Source organism: Furipterus horrens, unplaced genomic scaffold, assembly GCF_987537825.1.
Source record: "Furipterus horrens unplaced genomic scaffold, mFurHor1.1.pri manual_scaffold_17, whole genome shotgun sequence".
Lineage (NCBI taxonomy): Eukaryota > Metazoa > Chordata > Mammalia > Chiroptera > Furipteridae > Furipterus > Furipterus horrens.
In genome coordinates, this window is record NW_028327187.1 from 38625049 (window position 1) to 38642537 (window position 17489).

General features: G+C 38.1%; 1 protein-coding gene and 1 pseudogene across 2 annotated transcripts; one reads left to right on the forward strand and one right to left on the reverse strand.

Annotated features, from left to right (window-relative positions):
• Positions 1-2058: 2058 nt before the first annotated feature.
• On the forward strand, positions 2059-2871 carry LOC149990835 (epimerase family protein SDR39U1-like; annotated as a pseudogene).
• A 3538-nt stretch (positions 2872-6409) lies between these two features.
• On the reverse strand, positions 6410-14916 carry MCTS1 (MCTS1 re-initiation and release factor). Of its 2 annotated transcripts, none has more exons than XM_090263919.1 (6): positions 14760-14916; positions 13468-13620; positions 12826-12923; positions 9425-9558; positions 7700-7767; positions 6410-6619 (listed from the first exon to the last, which is right to left on the reverse strand). In XM_090263919.1, the coding sequence occupies exons 1-6, from the start codon at positions 14768-14770 to the stop codon at positions 6538-6540; spliced, it is 546 nt and encodes a 181-aa protein (XP_090120045.1). In that variant the 5' UTR covers positions 14771-14916; the 3' UTR covers positions 6410-6537. The 2 variants fall into 2 exon arrangements, with proteins under 2 accessions (XP_090120045.1, XP_090120044.1); XM_090263918.1 differs by lacking the exon at positions 14760-14916 and adding an exon at positions 14156-14351.
• Between the last annotated feature and the right edge of the window lie 2573 nt (positions 14917-17489).

Here is a 17489-nt window from a genome sequence, read left to right on the forward strand (position 1 = left end):
AACAAGCACAGATGCTGATGTTGAATATTTAAAGTGTTCCCTACACCCACTGTAACAGTGGTAAGAAACAAAGATAAATTATTTCAGAAACCAAGGCAATAAAATGTTTTAATTTCTCTAATATATGTGTGTGCTTTCTTTTTCATTACTAACACTCCACAATCTTCGTCAATTAACATTATCTTGGCACCAAAAATAAAGTTTCAAACTTTAGTTTTGACACCAATGACTCAGTTCTTCCCTTTATAATAATATAAGGAGCCCTAGCTGGTGTGGCTCAGTGGACTGAGCACGCCAGCCTGCAAATTGCAGGGTTGCTGGTTCGAGTCCCAGTCAGGGCACATGCCTGGGTTGCAGGCCAGGTCCCCAGTTGGGGGTGAGTGAGAGGCAACCACACATCGATGTTTCTCTCCCTCTCTTTTCCATCCCTTCCCCTCTCTCTAAAAATAAATAAATATTTTTTAAAAACTTAAAAAAAAAAAAGAATATAAGGAGCTACAGGCCTCAAATAGGGTCCCTCCTCCCCCAACTGGGGAGATATCTGAATTTGAAACTGATAAGTCAGCATAAAATGAGACTATCTGTTGGAAGAAACCTACCCTGCGAGATGATTTATAAATGTATTACTAATGAGAATATTTATACTTTTATCCAGCAGGAACAAATAATAAAATATAACAATATGGTAGGCTATAGAATATAACTGCCCTGGCTGGTTTGGCTCAGTGGATTGAGCGTCGGCCTGCGAGCTAAGTGTCGCTGGTTCGATCTTCCAGTCAGGGCACATCAGAGAAGGAAAACTCTGACTCCAAAAAACCTCCGCTGCCTTGCGGCATACTTCTTCAGGGGAAAGGCTAAGGGAGTAAACCCCGACAGAAAATCCGGAGCCGGAGTCCCTAAGGCGGTTTGACGTTGTAGTCAACACCGGCAACTCCTGCGGCGCACCTGAAGCCAAGCTGTATTGACTCCGTCTTTCCCTTGGACCCTTCAGCTGCGAAGAGAGGGGGGGTCTGCTGCATGGGCAACAGCAGACCCTCCATATCACCCTGCCCAGGCTCTGTAGCTTCATCGAGGCTCTGTGGCTTCAGCTTCACTGGAGAGTGCAGATAGACTCTTAAGAAGCTACACCATCGTCTCTCGAGACGGATGGCTGCCGACGACGAGAATATAACTTTCATATTCTACAGAGAACTTAAAAAGGGGTCACCACAATCTTGTAAATGTCTGTATCCATCTGAAAAATAAGATCACATGTCACATATTCATAAACAACCAAATAAAGATGTCTAATAAGACACTAGAAAAATAGCAAGATTATTAGGGAAAAAAGGTCTGTTGTCACTATATAAGTTAACGGCTCATATATCTCCCAAAACTGTTTACTGATCTTACTGAGGTAGGTCCATGGTCTTTCTATGCCACTTATAATAGGGGATACACATTCTTTGAGGAATAAAGTGGCAACCCAAGTCTGGAAATTCAAGGCATCTATATACATAGTTTCAAGCGAGGGTACTAAGTGAATGGAACCTGAATCCGATTAAGCTTATCTGTTTATAGACTAGACAGGGGCCATAAAAACAAGTTAAATTACTTTACAGAAATATAATTGACAAAATTCAGAATGTGGGAGGAAAATCTATAAGGCAAAATAACTAAAAGAGGAAAAGGAGGGGGAACTTATGGATTAAAAGAGATTTAAATAATAACAACCAAATGCAATAAATAGACTTTGTCTGGTACATATTTCAAGCAAACCAACAGTTAAAAAATGTAAAAAGAGACAAGTCCATCTGTCACATATTTGGACACAGTCCAGATATTTGATCATATTAAAAAAGTTAATTTTTTAGGTGTGATGATATTGTGGTTATGTTTTTTAATAAAAAGAAAACCACTTAACTTCTAAAGATATATATTTGGCGTTAGGTCCTGGTTACTATGCGGGTAGTGGGACAGGCTTCATTAGGACAACCCTAACCCAGCTGCTGAAAGCCAGAGGCCACGAAGTGACTCTGATCTTCCAAAAACCCAGGCTGGGTTGGATCACAGATAAGCTCACTACGTCTGGGCTGCCTCACTGCGATGCCACAGTCAACCAGGCTGAAGAGAATATCCTAAACCCTCTCCAAAGGTCAGTCAATGCTGGACCCTAAAACTGCTATCTTCTAGAGCAGAAAGAGAAGAGGGAACAACTCTGGTGGAATGAAGCCTTCCAGAAAGAGGTTCTCAGCAGCTGCTTGGAGACCACCAACCTGCTAGCTAGAGCCATCACCAAGGTCCCACAACACCCCCAGGCCTGAGTCTTAGTCACTGGTGTAGCTTACTACCAGCCCAGCCTGACTGCTGAGTATGATGATAGCCCAGGAGGGGATTTTGACTTTTTCTCCAACCTCATAACCAAATGGGAAGCTGCAGCCAGGCTTCTGGCGATTCTACATGCCTGGTAGTGGTACGCTCTGGGGTTGTGCTGGGCCGTGGGGTCGGTGCCACTGGTCACATGCTGCTACCTTTCCACCTGGGCCTGGGGGGGGCCCATCAGCTCTGGCCAACAGTTCTTCCCCTGGATTCACATTGGGGACCTGGCAAGAATCCTGGCCCATGCCGTTGGAAGCCAGCCATGTGCAGGGTGTCCTGAACGGAGTGGCTCCAGCCTATACCACTACAAATGTTGAGTTTGCTCAGGCCTTGGGCACAGGCCACCCAGCCTTCATCCCACTCCCTAGCACCATCGTGCAAGCTGTCTTTGGGCAAGAATGTGCCATCATGCTTCTGGAGGGCCAGAAGGTGATCCAACGGCAGACACTGGCCACAGGCTAACAGTATTCCTTCCCAGAGCTGGGGGCTGCCTTGAAAGACGTCATAGCCTAAGTGAGAAGGTTCATGTCAGGGCCTATGGCCTGTCCCTCAACAGAGGCTTCCCAGTGAGGGACTGAATAATATCTGGTACTCCTCTACTTGAGACCTGAACCCATCTGGTTCTTAGGGATTCCTCTCCTCCCTGTCCTTTCTCGTTATTCTGTTGCTGCACTTTAACTGACTGTCCACTGTTTCAAGGGTGCAGTCTCATCAGGTTGGGACCTTAACGTCTTCAAGTCCTTGGGTTTTTTTTGTTTTATCTTTTTAATATGCTTTATTGATTATGCTGTTACAGTTGTCCCAATTTCTTTTCCCTTTGTTCCCCTTCACCCAGTGACCCCTCCCTCCAATTGTTCCCCCACTTAGTCCATGCCCATTGGTTGTGCATACAGTTCTTCTTAACATCTTCCTGTCTACTCCACTCCCTCCTACTATGCTTCTTAATTCCTGCATCATCTCCCTCCTTTTCTACCCTTCCCCCTCCCCGCTGACCTCCCCACAATATGTTCCCCATACCTATAGTTCTTTTCCCACTCTCGTTGCCTACTTAGTTTGCCTTCGTGTAGGTTCCCTAGCTTTTGTTATTGGTTGTTGTGATACAGTTTTCATTTTAATGTTCATAGCTTTGATCCTCTTTCTCCTAACAAGTCCCTTTAACATTTCATATAACAGTGGTTTGGATCTGATGAACTCCTTCAGTTTTACTTTGTCCTGGAAGCACTTTCTCTGCCCTTCTATTCTGAATGACAGCTTCGCTGGATAGAGGAATCGTGGTTGTTAGGTTTTTGCTTTTCATTCCTTTCAATATTTCTTGCCAGCCCCTTCTTGCCTGCAGAGTTTCTTTTGAGAAATCAGCTGACAAGTCTTATTGGGACCCCTTTGTACGTAATTCTCTTCTCTCTTGCTGCTTTTAAGATTCTCTCTTTATCCTTAATTTTTGACATTTTGATGATAATGTGTTTTGGAGTGGTTCTCCCTGGGTCATTTTTTTGGAACTCTCTATGCTCCCTGGACCTGTAAGCCTATTTCCAAGTTAGGGAAGTTCTGCTTCATTATTTTTTCACATAATTTTTCAATTTCTAGTTCTTCTTCTTCACCTTCTGGCAACCCTATGATTTGGATGTTTGCCCGCTTATAGCTGTCCCATAGGTTTCTGAGCCTCTCCTCGTTTTCCTCACTTTTTGTTTCCTCTTTCTGCACTGGTCGACTGTTTGTTCCTTCCCTATGTTCCGATTTATTGATTTGATCCCTGGTTTTCTTTCCCTCACCACTAGTTTTTTATGTGTGTGTGTTCATTTCAGCAGGACTAGCCCTCATTCCTTCCCCGTTTTGTTTAAGATCTGCTGTTAGGTCTGTAAGCATTTTTATAACCAAAGCTCTGAACTGTGCCTCAGAAAGATTTCCTATCTGCTGACCCATTAAATTAGATATTTGCTGGCTGGTCAGCTGCATCACCAGGATCTCTATCATGATCTGTGCCTTCCTAAGTTTTGTGTTTACCTTTGCTTCCTGGGAGGGGCTGTCACACCTTGTATGCTATAGGGGGCAGAGCCCCATGCACTTGTCACTACCAGGCGACCCTTCTCACCACACTGTGGCATTTTGTGTGGGGGCGGGGGTCCAAGATGGATTCCTGCCGTTCACTCTCCACTGAGGGACTGTGAGCCTCCTCCGTACCCACCCCCTCCAGGCCTCACAGTCCAAGGCAATGGGGGTCTGCCTTCCCCGGCATTGGAATCATGAGCTGACAGGTTTGGTCTACAGCCACAGGTGCTCCCCAGGTGCTTCTCGCCTCCCCTTAAATACAGGTGTCAGTGCTTGCCGCTGTCGCCACTGCTGCCGCCAGCACAGCTTGACCTCTCTGCCCCGGCTTTGCCCCTCCTACAGGTTCAGACGAGCACCACTTCTTTATAACTTCATACGTTGAACTTCCATGTAGCTTTATTTTCTGGAACTTCTGGTTATTTCTGATTTTGTGGTAGTTATATTCCTTCTTAGTTGTGGAGGGAGATGGAGCATGTCAGTCTAGACCTCCATCTTGGCAGGAAGTCTTCAACTCCTTGTAGAAGAATCTCCAAGCTTGGTTTCCCTACATGAGCCATTCCTGCCCAATTTCTCTTTTGCTATGTAGTGAATGCTCTACAGTTTAGGCAATAAAAATAAATTATCTCAAAAAATTATCTCATTAAAAATAAGTAAATAAAGATACATATTAAAATAATTATGGATAAAATTATGTATCTGAGATTTGATTCAAAATAATCAAGAAGTTGGGTGGAGCCACACCAGATATATGCAGGGTGGGGCAAATGTAGGTTTAAAGTTGTTCCTATAAAAATAAATACAATAATTAATAAATAATAGAAGAATAAGTTGTGTTTCACATAATCACAACTGTATTTCTACTTTTGCCCCACCCTGTATTGTGGCTGTAATCTGTACATAAAATCTTTTTGAATAAAGAAAAAGTTGCTATTTATTCTCTAAGCTGCACTGTCAAATATGAGAGCCACAAGGCAGTAGGTAATGAGAACTTGAAATTTGGCTAGTCTGAAATGAATGAATTGTAAGTATAAAATACATACTAGATTTCAAATACTTAGTACAAGAAAATAATGTAAAATATCTCACTAATGTTTATGTTGAGTATATGTTGAAATAACAATACTTTGAATGTATTATATTAAATAAAATACATGATTAATATTTTTTTTAAAAGAGGTGGGGTGGGAAGGAATAAATGAGATATAGATGAAATAAGATCAGCCATGAACTGAAGCTAGGTGACAGATACAGAAAAGGTTCATTGTACTATTCTCCCCATACTTTTGTATATGTTTGGAATTTTTCATAATGAAAAATTGAAAAACAACAACAAACAAATAACATACACAAAAGAGAAGGGGCATTTCTAGGTGCCCTGGGGTAATGAGACAAAATTCTCATCAAGTTGTCAGAATCTCCGGGAGGTCCACCATACACTGGCAAATTCATTTACCAAGTCCTGCCCTTTATCTTACAGTATTCCCTCACTTATCGCAGGTATTACATTCTAGATCCCTCCACGATAGGTGAAAATCCATGAAGTAGGAACCTTACATTTATTTTAGTATTTATATATATTTAAAGGCTTTATAAACCCTTCCCACACACTTATAAACCATCCCCAGTCCCTTATTAACCTTTCCCACTCCCTTATTAACTTTTTCCACACTTTTATAAACACTACTTATGCTCTTAAACATATTCTACACTCTTAAACCCATGTAACCTTAACAACATACATATACAGTACTGCAAAATCCCACAATATAGCAAAAAATCTGCGATAAATAATTAAATATAATATTTTTTTAAATCCTGCGATACAGTGAGGCCGCAATAAGTGAACCACGATATAGAGAGGGACTACTGTACATAATTAGCCTGAAAAAGGACATGAAGTTGTCTGAGTTTGGTTACTTACCAGATACCTGTTAGTGTCTAAGTTTGTTATTACCTGATTTTAACTTGAGTTTAAGAAAAATTAAAATAATTTTTGAAGCTAGAAGAAGTTTAGCATCTGTGGAATTTATTCAGCACAAGCACATGGGCACTGTCTTCATGCTGTCAGACACAGACACAGACACAGACACAGCACAATATCCGTATTTAGCCAAAGTGTGTTCCTTCTGAGGCTCACTTATATGTCTTCATATGCCAGAGCCCATCATTTAAATAATGGATATTCTCAATGCCAATTCCTTTGTTGACTTTCTCACTACAGAAGGAAAAAAGCACACAAACATATTGGTATGCATTTTTATAAGCCTAGTCATGGAAAATATAATTCAATGTGCATTGCTGTTTTGCAGTTATGGAGCTATGTGTAGGGAATTTATATTACACGCACATTACTGTCTACATCAAACTGCATTACTCTCGGCCAGTTCACGTCTTAAAGTGATTCTAGTCATCTAACTAGTGGGTCTACAAAAACAGAATAATAATGTGTCACCATATCAGGAGAACATATAAGTGTTACAAGTAACCCTCAAACAAAATTAATAGGAATAGTGTGGTCTTCAAATGAATTGCAAAAACCTTTAAATACATTGACTACATTTTGATAATATATCTTTAATATTTCCTTAATGTTCTACATCACCAAGCCAAAATAGAAGATAAATACTCTGTAGTGCCAACTATGTCACTGTTTTTAAAAATTAGTAGCAAATGCCCTGGCTGGTGTGGCTCAGTGTACTGAGCGCTGGCCTGCAAACTGAAAGGTTGCCAGTTCGTTTCTCAGTCAGGGCACATGCCTGGGTTGCAGGCCAGGTCCCCAGTTGCAGGCACGAGAGAGGCAACCAATCGACGTTTCTCTCATACATCGAACACATATTGATGTTTCTCTCCCTCTCTTTCACCCACCCTTTCCCCCTCTCTAAAAATAAATAAATTCTTTAACAATAATAATTAGTAGCAAAACATATTTTCCTCCACTCAATTTAAATCATACTAAATTAAAAATTCCTAAAATGTCATATACATATAAAACAGCTGTATTGACACACAGGTTCTTTTTCAGAGTGCTTAAGAAAGAATGCAATCAATACATTTCGCTGGGGGGAAAAGGGGACAACTGTAATTGAAACACCAAAATAAAAAAATTAAAAAAAAATTAAAATAAAAAAAAATACATTTCGCTGGCTTCCTAAGTGCTAGGAAAAATCACAAATGCTTCTGTGCTTACATATTTGTAAAATGTAGTATGAATGAGAGCACATTTCACCTCCAATTCTGAGTTTCCTGTGTCGGTTACTCATATCTCAAAAGCTAAGGGGCCTAAAGTGAGACTTACATATCTTCTGCAGACATTTTCATGACTCCGACACACAGAGCATGCTGTTTTCCTTCTGCCATGATGGCCTGGAAACACACAGCTAAGAACTATTTATCAAAATGCCTTGGAGAGGGGGTGTCAAATGATGATCACATTACTAGTTAAGCCACTTTGAACCCATCTTATATCCTCGCGTATACCATCAACTCCTTGAGGGCAGGGACCTAGCAGAATATATGGGCATACTGTGAATACTCAATAAATGCTAAATGAGTGAATCTAATAATCATTCTTGGTTTTTAAGTCAAATGTTAATACAGAATAAGTCATACAGAAAAGGAAAAAAATTTCCTGCACATAAATATTAAAAACTGTAAAATAAATACCAATTGTTCTAGTGTTTTAATAACTGAATGGTGGTCTTATGTAAAGGACACACTAAAACAATAATTATATCTCCAATCTATCTTTAAGAGCCCAATGTTAGTGTCAACCCTTCTAGAACAACCAGAACATTCTTGGTTATCATTTGAAGCACCAGAATGTTAAAAACTGCAGTACATGTTTTTTAAAGTAAAGGTTCAAGGATACACAGGAACTCTCTGTACTAGCTTTGCAACTTTCTAAAAATTATAATTATTTCAAAATAAAAATTATTTTAAAAATAAAGGCTAGGTACTAAGAAAATTTTCCATTTAAAGGAACTTAGGAACTATAAACTTACAGCACTTAGAAAAATCATAAACATTAAAAAGTAATATATTTTTATAGAATACTTTTCTCCACTGATTTTCAATTTATTTGATTCATTCATTCAATGTTCCACAACTATTTGAGCACCTCATATGTGACCAGTATCTATGTCAATACAAACTGTTCCTAAGATATAAACATACAACTTATATTATCCCCTAAATATAACTGCCACACCACAGGACAGCCTTCTTTTAAGCAAAGGACACATTCTTAAACTCATTCCAATGGCCTTCCACTCACAGTGATTCCCCCATTCTCACCAAGTATGGTTCTTTTTCTCAACTTTAGGCAAATGGCTGCTTTATCTATCACAAAAAAAAAAAAATGTTCTCCTGTCCAGACTAGTTGGCAAAAACCTACTTAATCTAGAATATAGCTGAAACAGCACCATAGAAATGGAAATAATGCAGAATTGTTCAGCTATATCATGAGTTGAATAGATCCTTAAGGACTATGTGGGACTTTAACATTTCTCTTTGAGATATCATGTTCTGAGGCCCAAACAACCAACTGAAAATGAACTTTAAAATAAAAGTTGAGAATTGCTAATACTTCCCACTACCCACTTCTAACTCTCTACCTGGTACCCAAGTTATTTTCCCTTTTGAGTGCTTTTACTCCAATGTATCTGAGTAAGTCAAACATAAATGTAGCAAGCTGATGTTCAAAGAAGTGATCCAATCATATCTCATCTCCATTAATAACCAAGAGTTTTATACTGTGTCCTGAATCTGATAACATTAGGTACTAACTGGGCTGAAATGCAGCTCGGACTCTTTTATTACTTGTTCTCATTTAACTTCTAAGATCACAATTTAGTCTCAAGAAATGATGTTACTTCCCACATCTTCAAACATAACCAGAATGGCATGAGATAATAATCACAGTAACTTCCAAAAAAGTATGTCTACTGTTCCCTTGGATAACAGATCTTTCACTAATGACATGAATACATTTTTTTCAACAGTTACAGCCTGAGAAGGATACAACAATCGTATCTAATGCAGCAGGGTAAAGTTTAGCTCCAGGAGAAGTTAAGCCTGGACACATTATATTTGCTCCACTGAGTACAAATTTGATGGCTCCTTTATCAACCTGCTGATGTGGCAGAATAAAAGGATCTAGAAGAAAAGAAATACATTAAATAAATTAATAAAACTAATGACTCACCAGAAAAATAACGCAAAGGACATGAACAAATATTTCCCAAAATGACAGCACTCTGACAGATACAAAATGAAACTGAAATACTCTCCTTTACTTATCAAATTAGTAAATATTTTGAAAAAAAGTAATTTCCAGTGCTAGCAAGAGTGTGGGAAAAACTGTCATTCCCATATACTGCTAGAAGGCTTATAATTGGTACAGCCTTTCTTTAGGACTACTTGGTAACATGCAACAGCAGCCTTGAAAAGTTTCAATCTCTCTGACCCAGTAATTCTGCTCCTAAGACTTTGTCCTAAGAAAAAAGGAGAGATATCCACTATATTTAGGTAGAGAGATATTCATTGCAGCACTAATATTTATAGAAGTAAAGTGGAATTATAGAAATAAAGTGGAATCAAATGTCCAACAATAAACTAAGAGAAAAGTCATTTATTATGCAATATCTATATACTAGAGCCATATTTTTGAACAATCCATAATTACCCTGGGAAATGTTCATAATATAGTGTTAGGAGGAAAAAGAAGAATAAAAAAATATCAATGATTTCTAGGGGTCTGTGGAGAAAGGGAAGAGAGATGACTCGGTGGAGCACAGAGGATGTTTAGGGGAGTGAAACTAGTCTGTATGATACTTTAACAGTAGATACTATGTATTTGGAAAAACCCACAGAATGTACAACACAGAAAGAAGAACCCTAATGTAAACTATGAACTTGGATTGTTAATAATGTATCAACATTGGTTCAACCATTGTAACAAATGTATCACATCAATGCAAGATATAACAACAAGGGAAGGGTAAGGAGAAAGTATATGGAAATTCTACTTTTTCCTCAGTTTTTCTGTAAACCTAAAACTGTTCTACAAAATGTCTATTAATTTAAAAATACATGTAATAGAGAGTCCTATTTAAAAAGGAAAAATATATACATTTACACATACACACACAGACACACACAGCACAGAAAATAATTGGATGGAAGTACACCGATATATTAACAATAGTTATCTCTAGGTCATGGGAATATAGGTGATTTTATTTCTATATTTTCCAAATCTTTAGAATAAACACATATTCCTTTTGCAATAATAAAAATATTTTTGTGTGTATGAATGTCTTCAAATAATTCATAACCTAACAAAGGATCCCAGGAGGATTTAAAACAATGCCTGGGGGGGTACATTTTAGGCCTCTCAGGGCCCTCTAGGAATAATGACAACAATAATTGGTAAAATTTATTCACTTTAATGTTTTTCCATTAGCCTATCCACTCATCAGATAACAAATAAGTCTTTTTTTTTTCCCTACGAAGGCTAAAAATTAATTTAAACATGACTCCAAATTAATTTAAACAACGTACTGTTATAAAGGAACCTGAATGAACGAGTACACTTACTATTCATAAGCCATAATTTGATTTCTATATCTCCATCCTCCTTACCAGCTGCCCTTTAATAATGATGATGATGATGATGATAGCAGTACTACTGGACATTGTTTAAACAGTTACTACATTATTATAATGGTTATCATATATTGAGCACTTACTGTGTTTCAGGCATTGTGTTAGGTACATTACATGCACTATCTCATTTAATCCTCACAACTCTGGGAGATTTGATATACAACTATGTCCATTTTAAAGATAAAGAAATAAGGCTTAAACAGGTTGAGTTACCTAACAAAAATGACATGCACTGGGCATTGAACCCAGGTCTGCTTGCCTCCAGGTTCATGCTTTTAACCACCATATTATCCTGCTTCTTGCACAAGAATAACTTTAAAATTTTCTAAAAGCTTGGTTCCCAGAAAAATACTACTGAATAGGAATATATTTTTCTTCCAACTTATTAACAAAATACTTCACATATGGGAAAAACTAGGAAGAATAGTTCAATGAACACCTGGACACTATGCACTTAGTTTCAACCATTGTTCATTAACACTAGTATATTTGCTTTATCTCTTTCTATTTAAACACATTTTTTCCTCTACTACTTTAAATTTCAGACATAATGCTTCACCAATGAGCACACACCGCCTAAGAATAGTCATGCTATATAACCACAACACTATTATCATGCCTAAAAATTTAACAACAGCTCTACAATATCATACTATAACCAAACCATATGCAAATTTCCCTCAATAGCCCCAAGAAATTCTTTTATATCTTTTTGGGAGGAGGAGGAGGTATTAAATTTGGTTTGTTTTTCAAACCAGGATCCAATCTAAATTCATGTAATACAATTGATTATTTTGCCTCTGTCCTTTTAGTTGAGTAGGAATTAATGTCATTAAAATGTCTTAATGTTACAAAAATATTTTTATTTTACACCTTTTCCCATTGTGCCAGGACTCAGTTTCTGTCCATCATAGTTGTTTAACTTCAATGAAATCAATACTTAATCAAATAATTGTAAATACTTTTATACATATTAAAATGTTTCATATCTTTCAAGACTTGCCTAACAGCTTTACTGCTCCAGACCTCCAATTCACCAAGTAATTAAAAATATATCTCCTCTTACCAAAAATAAAACTCATTAGTTAAATCACCAATATCACCTACAGAACTGTCTCTTCTGCTTCTTGGCTAGAAGGCCTGATATACATTCTGGTTTAAAAAGCAGAAATTCTACTTCACAGTTATAATTTCTTGGGCACAGGGGTTTATCTCCTTTTGGATTTTCTTTTATAATGTACTCAATCTAATGAGATACAAAAGTGGGAACATAATAAACATTTTATTTCATAATGCTTGAACTTGGCACTCAACTAACATAACTGACTCCAACACTCTTATACAGTGTCATCTCTGAGGCAAATCTAGACATAAATGTAAAAGAAATGCTCACACTTATCACAGTTTGTGAATATATACTTGTGTAATTATCTAATTGCTATATATTCTTCCAGCTAGACGTTAGTTTCATAGGGACAGGGACCATGTCTGTCCTTGCTTTCCATCATATTCTCAGTACCTAGCTCAGTGCCTAGCACACAGTAAGTTCAATATTTGTTGAATGAATGAATGTTCTTTCTTGGGCTTTCAGAAATGCATGAGAGAATCTGCATTTTTCGGATTTACCACAAGATGGGAATTCATTTTTTTAATATTCCATATTACCTAGTACTTATAAGTTAACGACCAGAAGTCACTTTCAGCTCCTTTTGCCTTTCCATATCCTCAAATACATTATTTTCTAACAAGACTTACATTTGTGCAGTAATCTTAGGGTTGGATAAAAAGGCCCTTCTCTTTGTCTAAAAAATAGTAACTCTCCATTTACTGTAAGGATCTCTATATGTTCATGGCTGTAAGACAAATGTCACAAAGTACCGAGTTAGATATTTTCTTTCAAAAATGAATATGCCAAATAGCCTTTAAATAATGTATAATGTGAAATATGCATATACAGAGACACAGTAAGCTTTTTAAAAAATTTCAATAAAGATCCAGGCCAAAAAGAATTGTTTAAACTGTTTTGCCTATCATACTAGTCAAGTAGAAAAAAGAAAACAAATAAGCTGCTACAATAAATTTTTTTATATGTTGTTATTTTCATTTCATTGTTAGATAATTAAATAAAACAAATCTCTAAAGTACAACTGAAACAAATTAAATCCAATTCTAAATAAAAACAATTAACTTTGCTAAAGTAATCAGAACATAAAGCCATTTTTCACAAACACAGAAAAACATTTGAAAATACATATTGCTTAGTTTTATTCTACTTATCTACTTCCATCATCTATCAATCTACCAATGAAAATAATTCCATTTATTATGAGTACAATCTAATCATATGATACTCTGCTACTTACTCTGAGCTTTACATAGAGAAAAATAAAGACTTACCATCTCACTATTTTGACAGGATCTTTCTTAGGCATGATTTGATTAAGCCATGGTTCAATACCTGGAAATTGCTCTATCAATTGGTTCTTAATACCCTTTATAACAGAGGTTTTCAACTGGATGCAATTGGACACATTTTCTTTCTCATCAAATCTGCCAAATGATTTTTGCAAGAAAAAAAAGAGGCATTTCTAAGTAGACATATCAGAACAGCTAAAGGGAGTGTTTTAATTAGTTGTCTATTCCCAAGCAAGTACTCAGATGCCTAAACTAATAATTAAATAAATTGTTTCTAAAAATACCATTTACCTTTATTCTGTCTAGCACAACCAATGTCTTACTACAATATTAAATAAACTGTAATACATACACAATTAGCTGGGAGGGAGGATATGAGGCATATTTTACATTATAATCTGTAATCAGCTACACAAATGCCTTTTCTGGAAAACCTGATTCATCCCTACCCAGGAAGAAACAGAGATTTCTGCCTATAACAAAACCTGGGTGAAAAACAAAAGCCAGACACAACAAGAGTCCTCAAGCTCTGAGATACAGAAGACCAAGCCAAATATAACACAGAAAACCGGTCCCTGCTAGGCTGTGTAATCTACCGAGATTTTTTAAGTGATGATGATTTCTAAAATCCCTATTCATTTTTGCTCAAAATGTCATGAACAAAACCCACCTTCCTTTGCCCATGTTCCCCCTTTTTTGCATCTACCAAATCTGGAAGGGAAACCCACTAGGTAAGTTCCCAAGGAATTTTTGTCTCCCTTACACTGAACAGCCTGTGGGGCAATCACGCTGTTTTCAAGACAAGGTTAACTTGGCAGTTAGGCAATAGGCATGACAGCCCGCTTGCTTCCTGTCACCCATACTCCCTCACTCCCATGACCCAGGAAGTCAAGCCTTCCTTATTCAGTTCATAACTAATAAACATATGGCAGTGAGTGCAGAGCTCTCAGCTAAAGGGAATAGACGCCTAAATCACAGTGCAAAGATGTGATTGGTAGAACCCTAGAAATGGAAATAGGATTGGGAGGCGGCCAGAAGAGAAAGAGGGGTAAAGATAAAGAAAATAAAGGTGATAGAACCGAAACCCGACTGAGGATTAGGGATGGAAAGCTGAGAGAAGTGTTGTAAGTTGCGAGTGAGAGTATAGTACTACAGAAAACCTTAGGGAGTTAAGGATGGCAGGGGCAGGGGAGAGAGAAAGCGGATATTTGCTCTCTCCCTCTTCCCCACCCCTAACCCTACCACCTTTGTGAGCAGCGGATGGATGTCCTTACTTCTTGAACATGGTCCAAGGTGAAGGGGGCGATGATAGGAAAGGGCCCGGAATGGGGAAAAATTGAATTAGCAAGGATCCGGCAGATCCCCTTACACAAGGAAGGCTGGCACGGACAGGCAGAGCTGTAGTCGTCCTCCGGAAACGGAAAGAGCCACCCGCACTTTATGGTTTTCAGTGAAATTTGACAATTTCCGCTCCTCTGAACGTGTAGACGCTTTTGCCGGCCCTTTTTGGGCAACTGATTGCTCTCCAGAGCGGGCAGCTGAAAGGGCGGGACTTGACAAGGAAGAAGAAAGAGAGTAATCGTTCTAGATGCAGGAAGAGAAAAATGAAGGGGGCGGGTCAATCAATCAAAGTAGCATTTACGGCCGTTGCGACATTACGGGTTCCTCAAAGAATCAAGACTCCTCCGTGTTTCGTTGAGACCTGTCAACCTAAGCAATTTTTCAGTGGAAAAGGATTTTTGTTCCGAGACAACCTAATGGACTGGTGCTTACCGACCAGCATAAACTCGGGGTAGCCTTCTCGTCGTCGTCGGCAGCCGTCCGTCTCGAGAGACGATGGTGTAGCTTCTTAAGAGTCTATCTGCACCGCCGAGAATGGCTGTGCAGTCCGACTCGGGAGTGACACGGTATCTGTCTCCTCCCGTGTTGAATCGACATCTTGTGATGACGCTGGGGTGTCCTCTCCAGTGAAGCTGAAGCTACAGAGCCTGGGCGGGGTGATATGGAGGGTCTGCTGTTGCCCATGCAGCAGACCCCCCCTCTCTTCGCAGCTGAAGGGTCCATGTAAATGGACTAATGGGCTTGCCAAGTTTAGCAAATAAAAATACAAGACACCCAGTTAAATTTGAACTTAACACATACTTAGCTAAAAATTTGTAATTTAATTTAATTGGGCAACCCTGTATTTCAATCTGGCAACCATATTCACTGGCCATAATGAGTGCCCCCATAAAAATTATTCACTAGGTTGTCATCCCCTGCCTCACCCCCATACCTACAAAATGAGCTATAAATCAAGCAAGGCAATTTCCTTGAGTAATAGAATGGCAGGTAGGCCACTCATAGAAGACTATTCTGATAGGAGAGATAACAACTAAAGAAACAGGTTTTATTTCTGTATATTGTTAAAGAGAGGAACTAAGGGTTTTGATCAGCAAAGAATGCATAAAAAATACAAAACCTAAACAGGCACTCCCTCCAGGCATTGGGGTAGATGTGACCAGACCTGTAAAACAAATACAGCAGTCGCTCTAGGGAGCAAATATTCTAGTCTATTGAAGAGATGGGCCTTGGAGCAATCAAAACAAACACTACTATGCATTTGAATTGTGCGACTAACTCCCCTTGCCTTAATTCTATGGTATCAACAAACTTCCCATAAAGATCTACCCAGAAAGATTTTTCTTCTTTTTAAATCCAATCCAGTGAACAATTGTTTGTAAATTAATAAATTGGCATTCTGGTTTACACGTCTATCTCTTCTGAACATCCCTATCGTGACTTCGCATTCCCAGCACCAATCTACTCCCAAGCCTTTGGAATATTGAGTTTATGAACATGCAAAACTGAAGCCCAGCCCCCAAGATGTGGTTAGTGCTACAGTATCAGGCTTGTCGTCAAAAAGCTTTCCTGCCCTGGCAACTCTCACATCACCCTGGGAGCCTGCTATGTAACAATAAATATATTATAACAGCAATAAACAGTTACTATTAAGAAGTTTAAGATGAGTGAAAATAGATCATTTATATTCTATCTATACATAACACAATGTAACAGCTATGTATTCCACCAGTAAAGAAAATTTAACTTGGAAGACCCCAAAATTAATAACACCTAGATGAACTTCCTAATCTCTTAAACTTTTGTTTTGAGAAACCTACTTATTTTAGATTTATTAGAGTATTATGCTGAATATTTGTCGTGTTAGAAATGACACAGCTAGCCCTGACTGTGTTGCTCAGTGGATTGGGAGTCGGCGGTTTGATTCCCGGTCAGGGCACATGCCTGTGTTTGTGGGCCAGATCCTGTTGGGGGCGTGCAAGAAGCATCCATAGATGTTTCTCTCCCACATCGCTGTTTGTCTCCCTCTCTTTCTTCTCTCTTCCCCCTCTCTAAAAATTTTTTTTTAATCTTTTTTTTAATGACAGCTAACTTTTAATTCTATAAAAATTACACGTTATCTAAATTATAACAAATCCCACATGCACAGAAATAGATATACAGTAGTACATGTACACACATGTTTTTTTTTTTTTTATTTGGCATTTCTCAATTACAGTTGACATTGATTAATATATTAATTTCAGGTGATATACATACATATTTTAATCCACTTTCATACACTCTGATAACCACATAAACAGTCTGAGTTATAACAAGTGCCAAGTTAGGTCATTAGTATTAATGAGGTATTGAGTTCTATATGCGTGCATCAGTATGTTCATTCATAACCCACCTACACCAATACATAAGCAGTGCCCATGTCACCGCAATGTGTTTCTGGTTTTGTGTGGTAAATGGTATCATCATAAAGTGCATGCTGTTTTTCCAAGGTTATAATTGGGGGTTTGTTCCTGCCAAAGGACTCATCTTCAAATAAATCACTGCTACAACAAACAGTATATCACAAAAGAAAAAATACCTCAAAAAAACTCTTCAAAAATTAAAATAATGAAGTTCATTTATTGTTGCAATAAATAGTTGTAAAGGACCTTTAAGTTTTA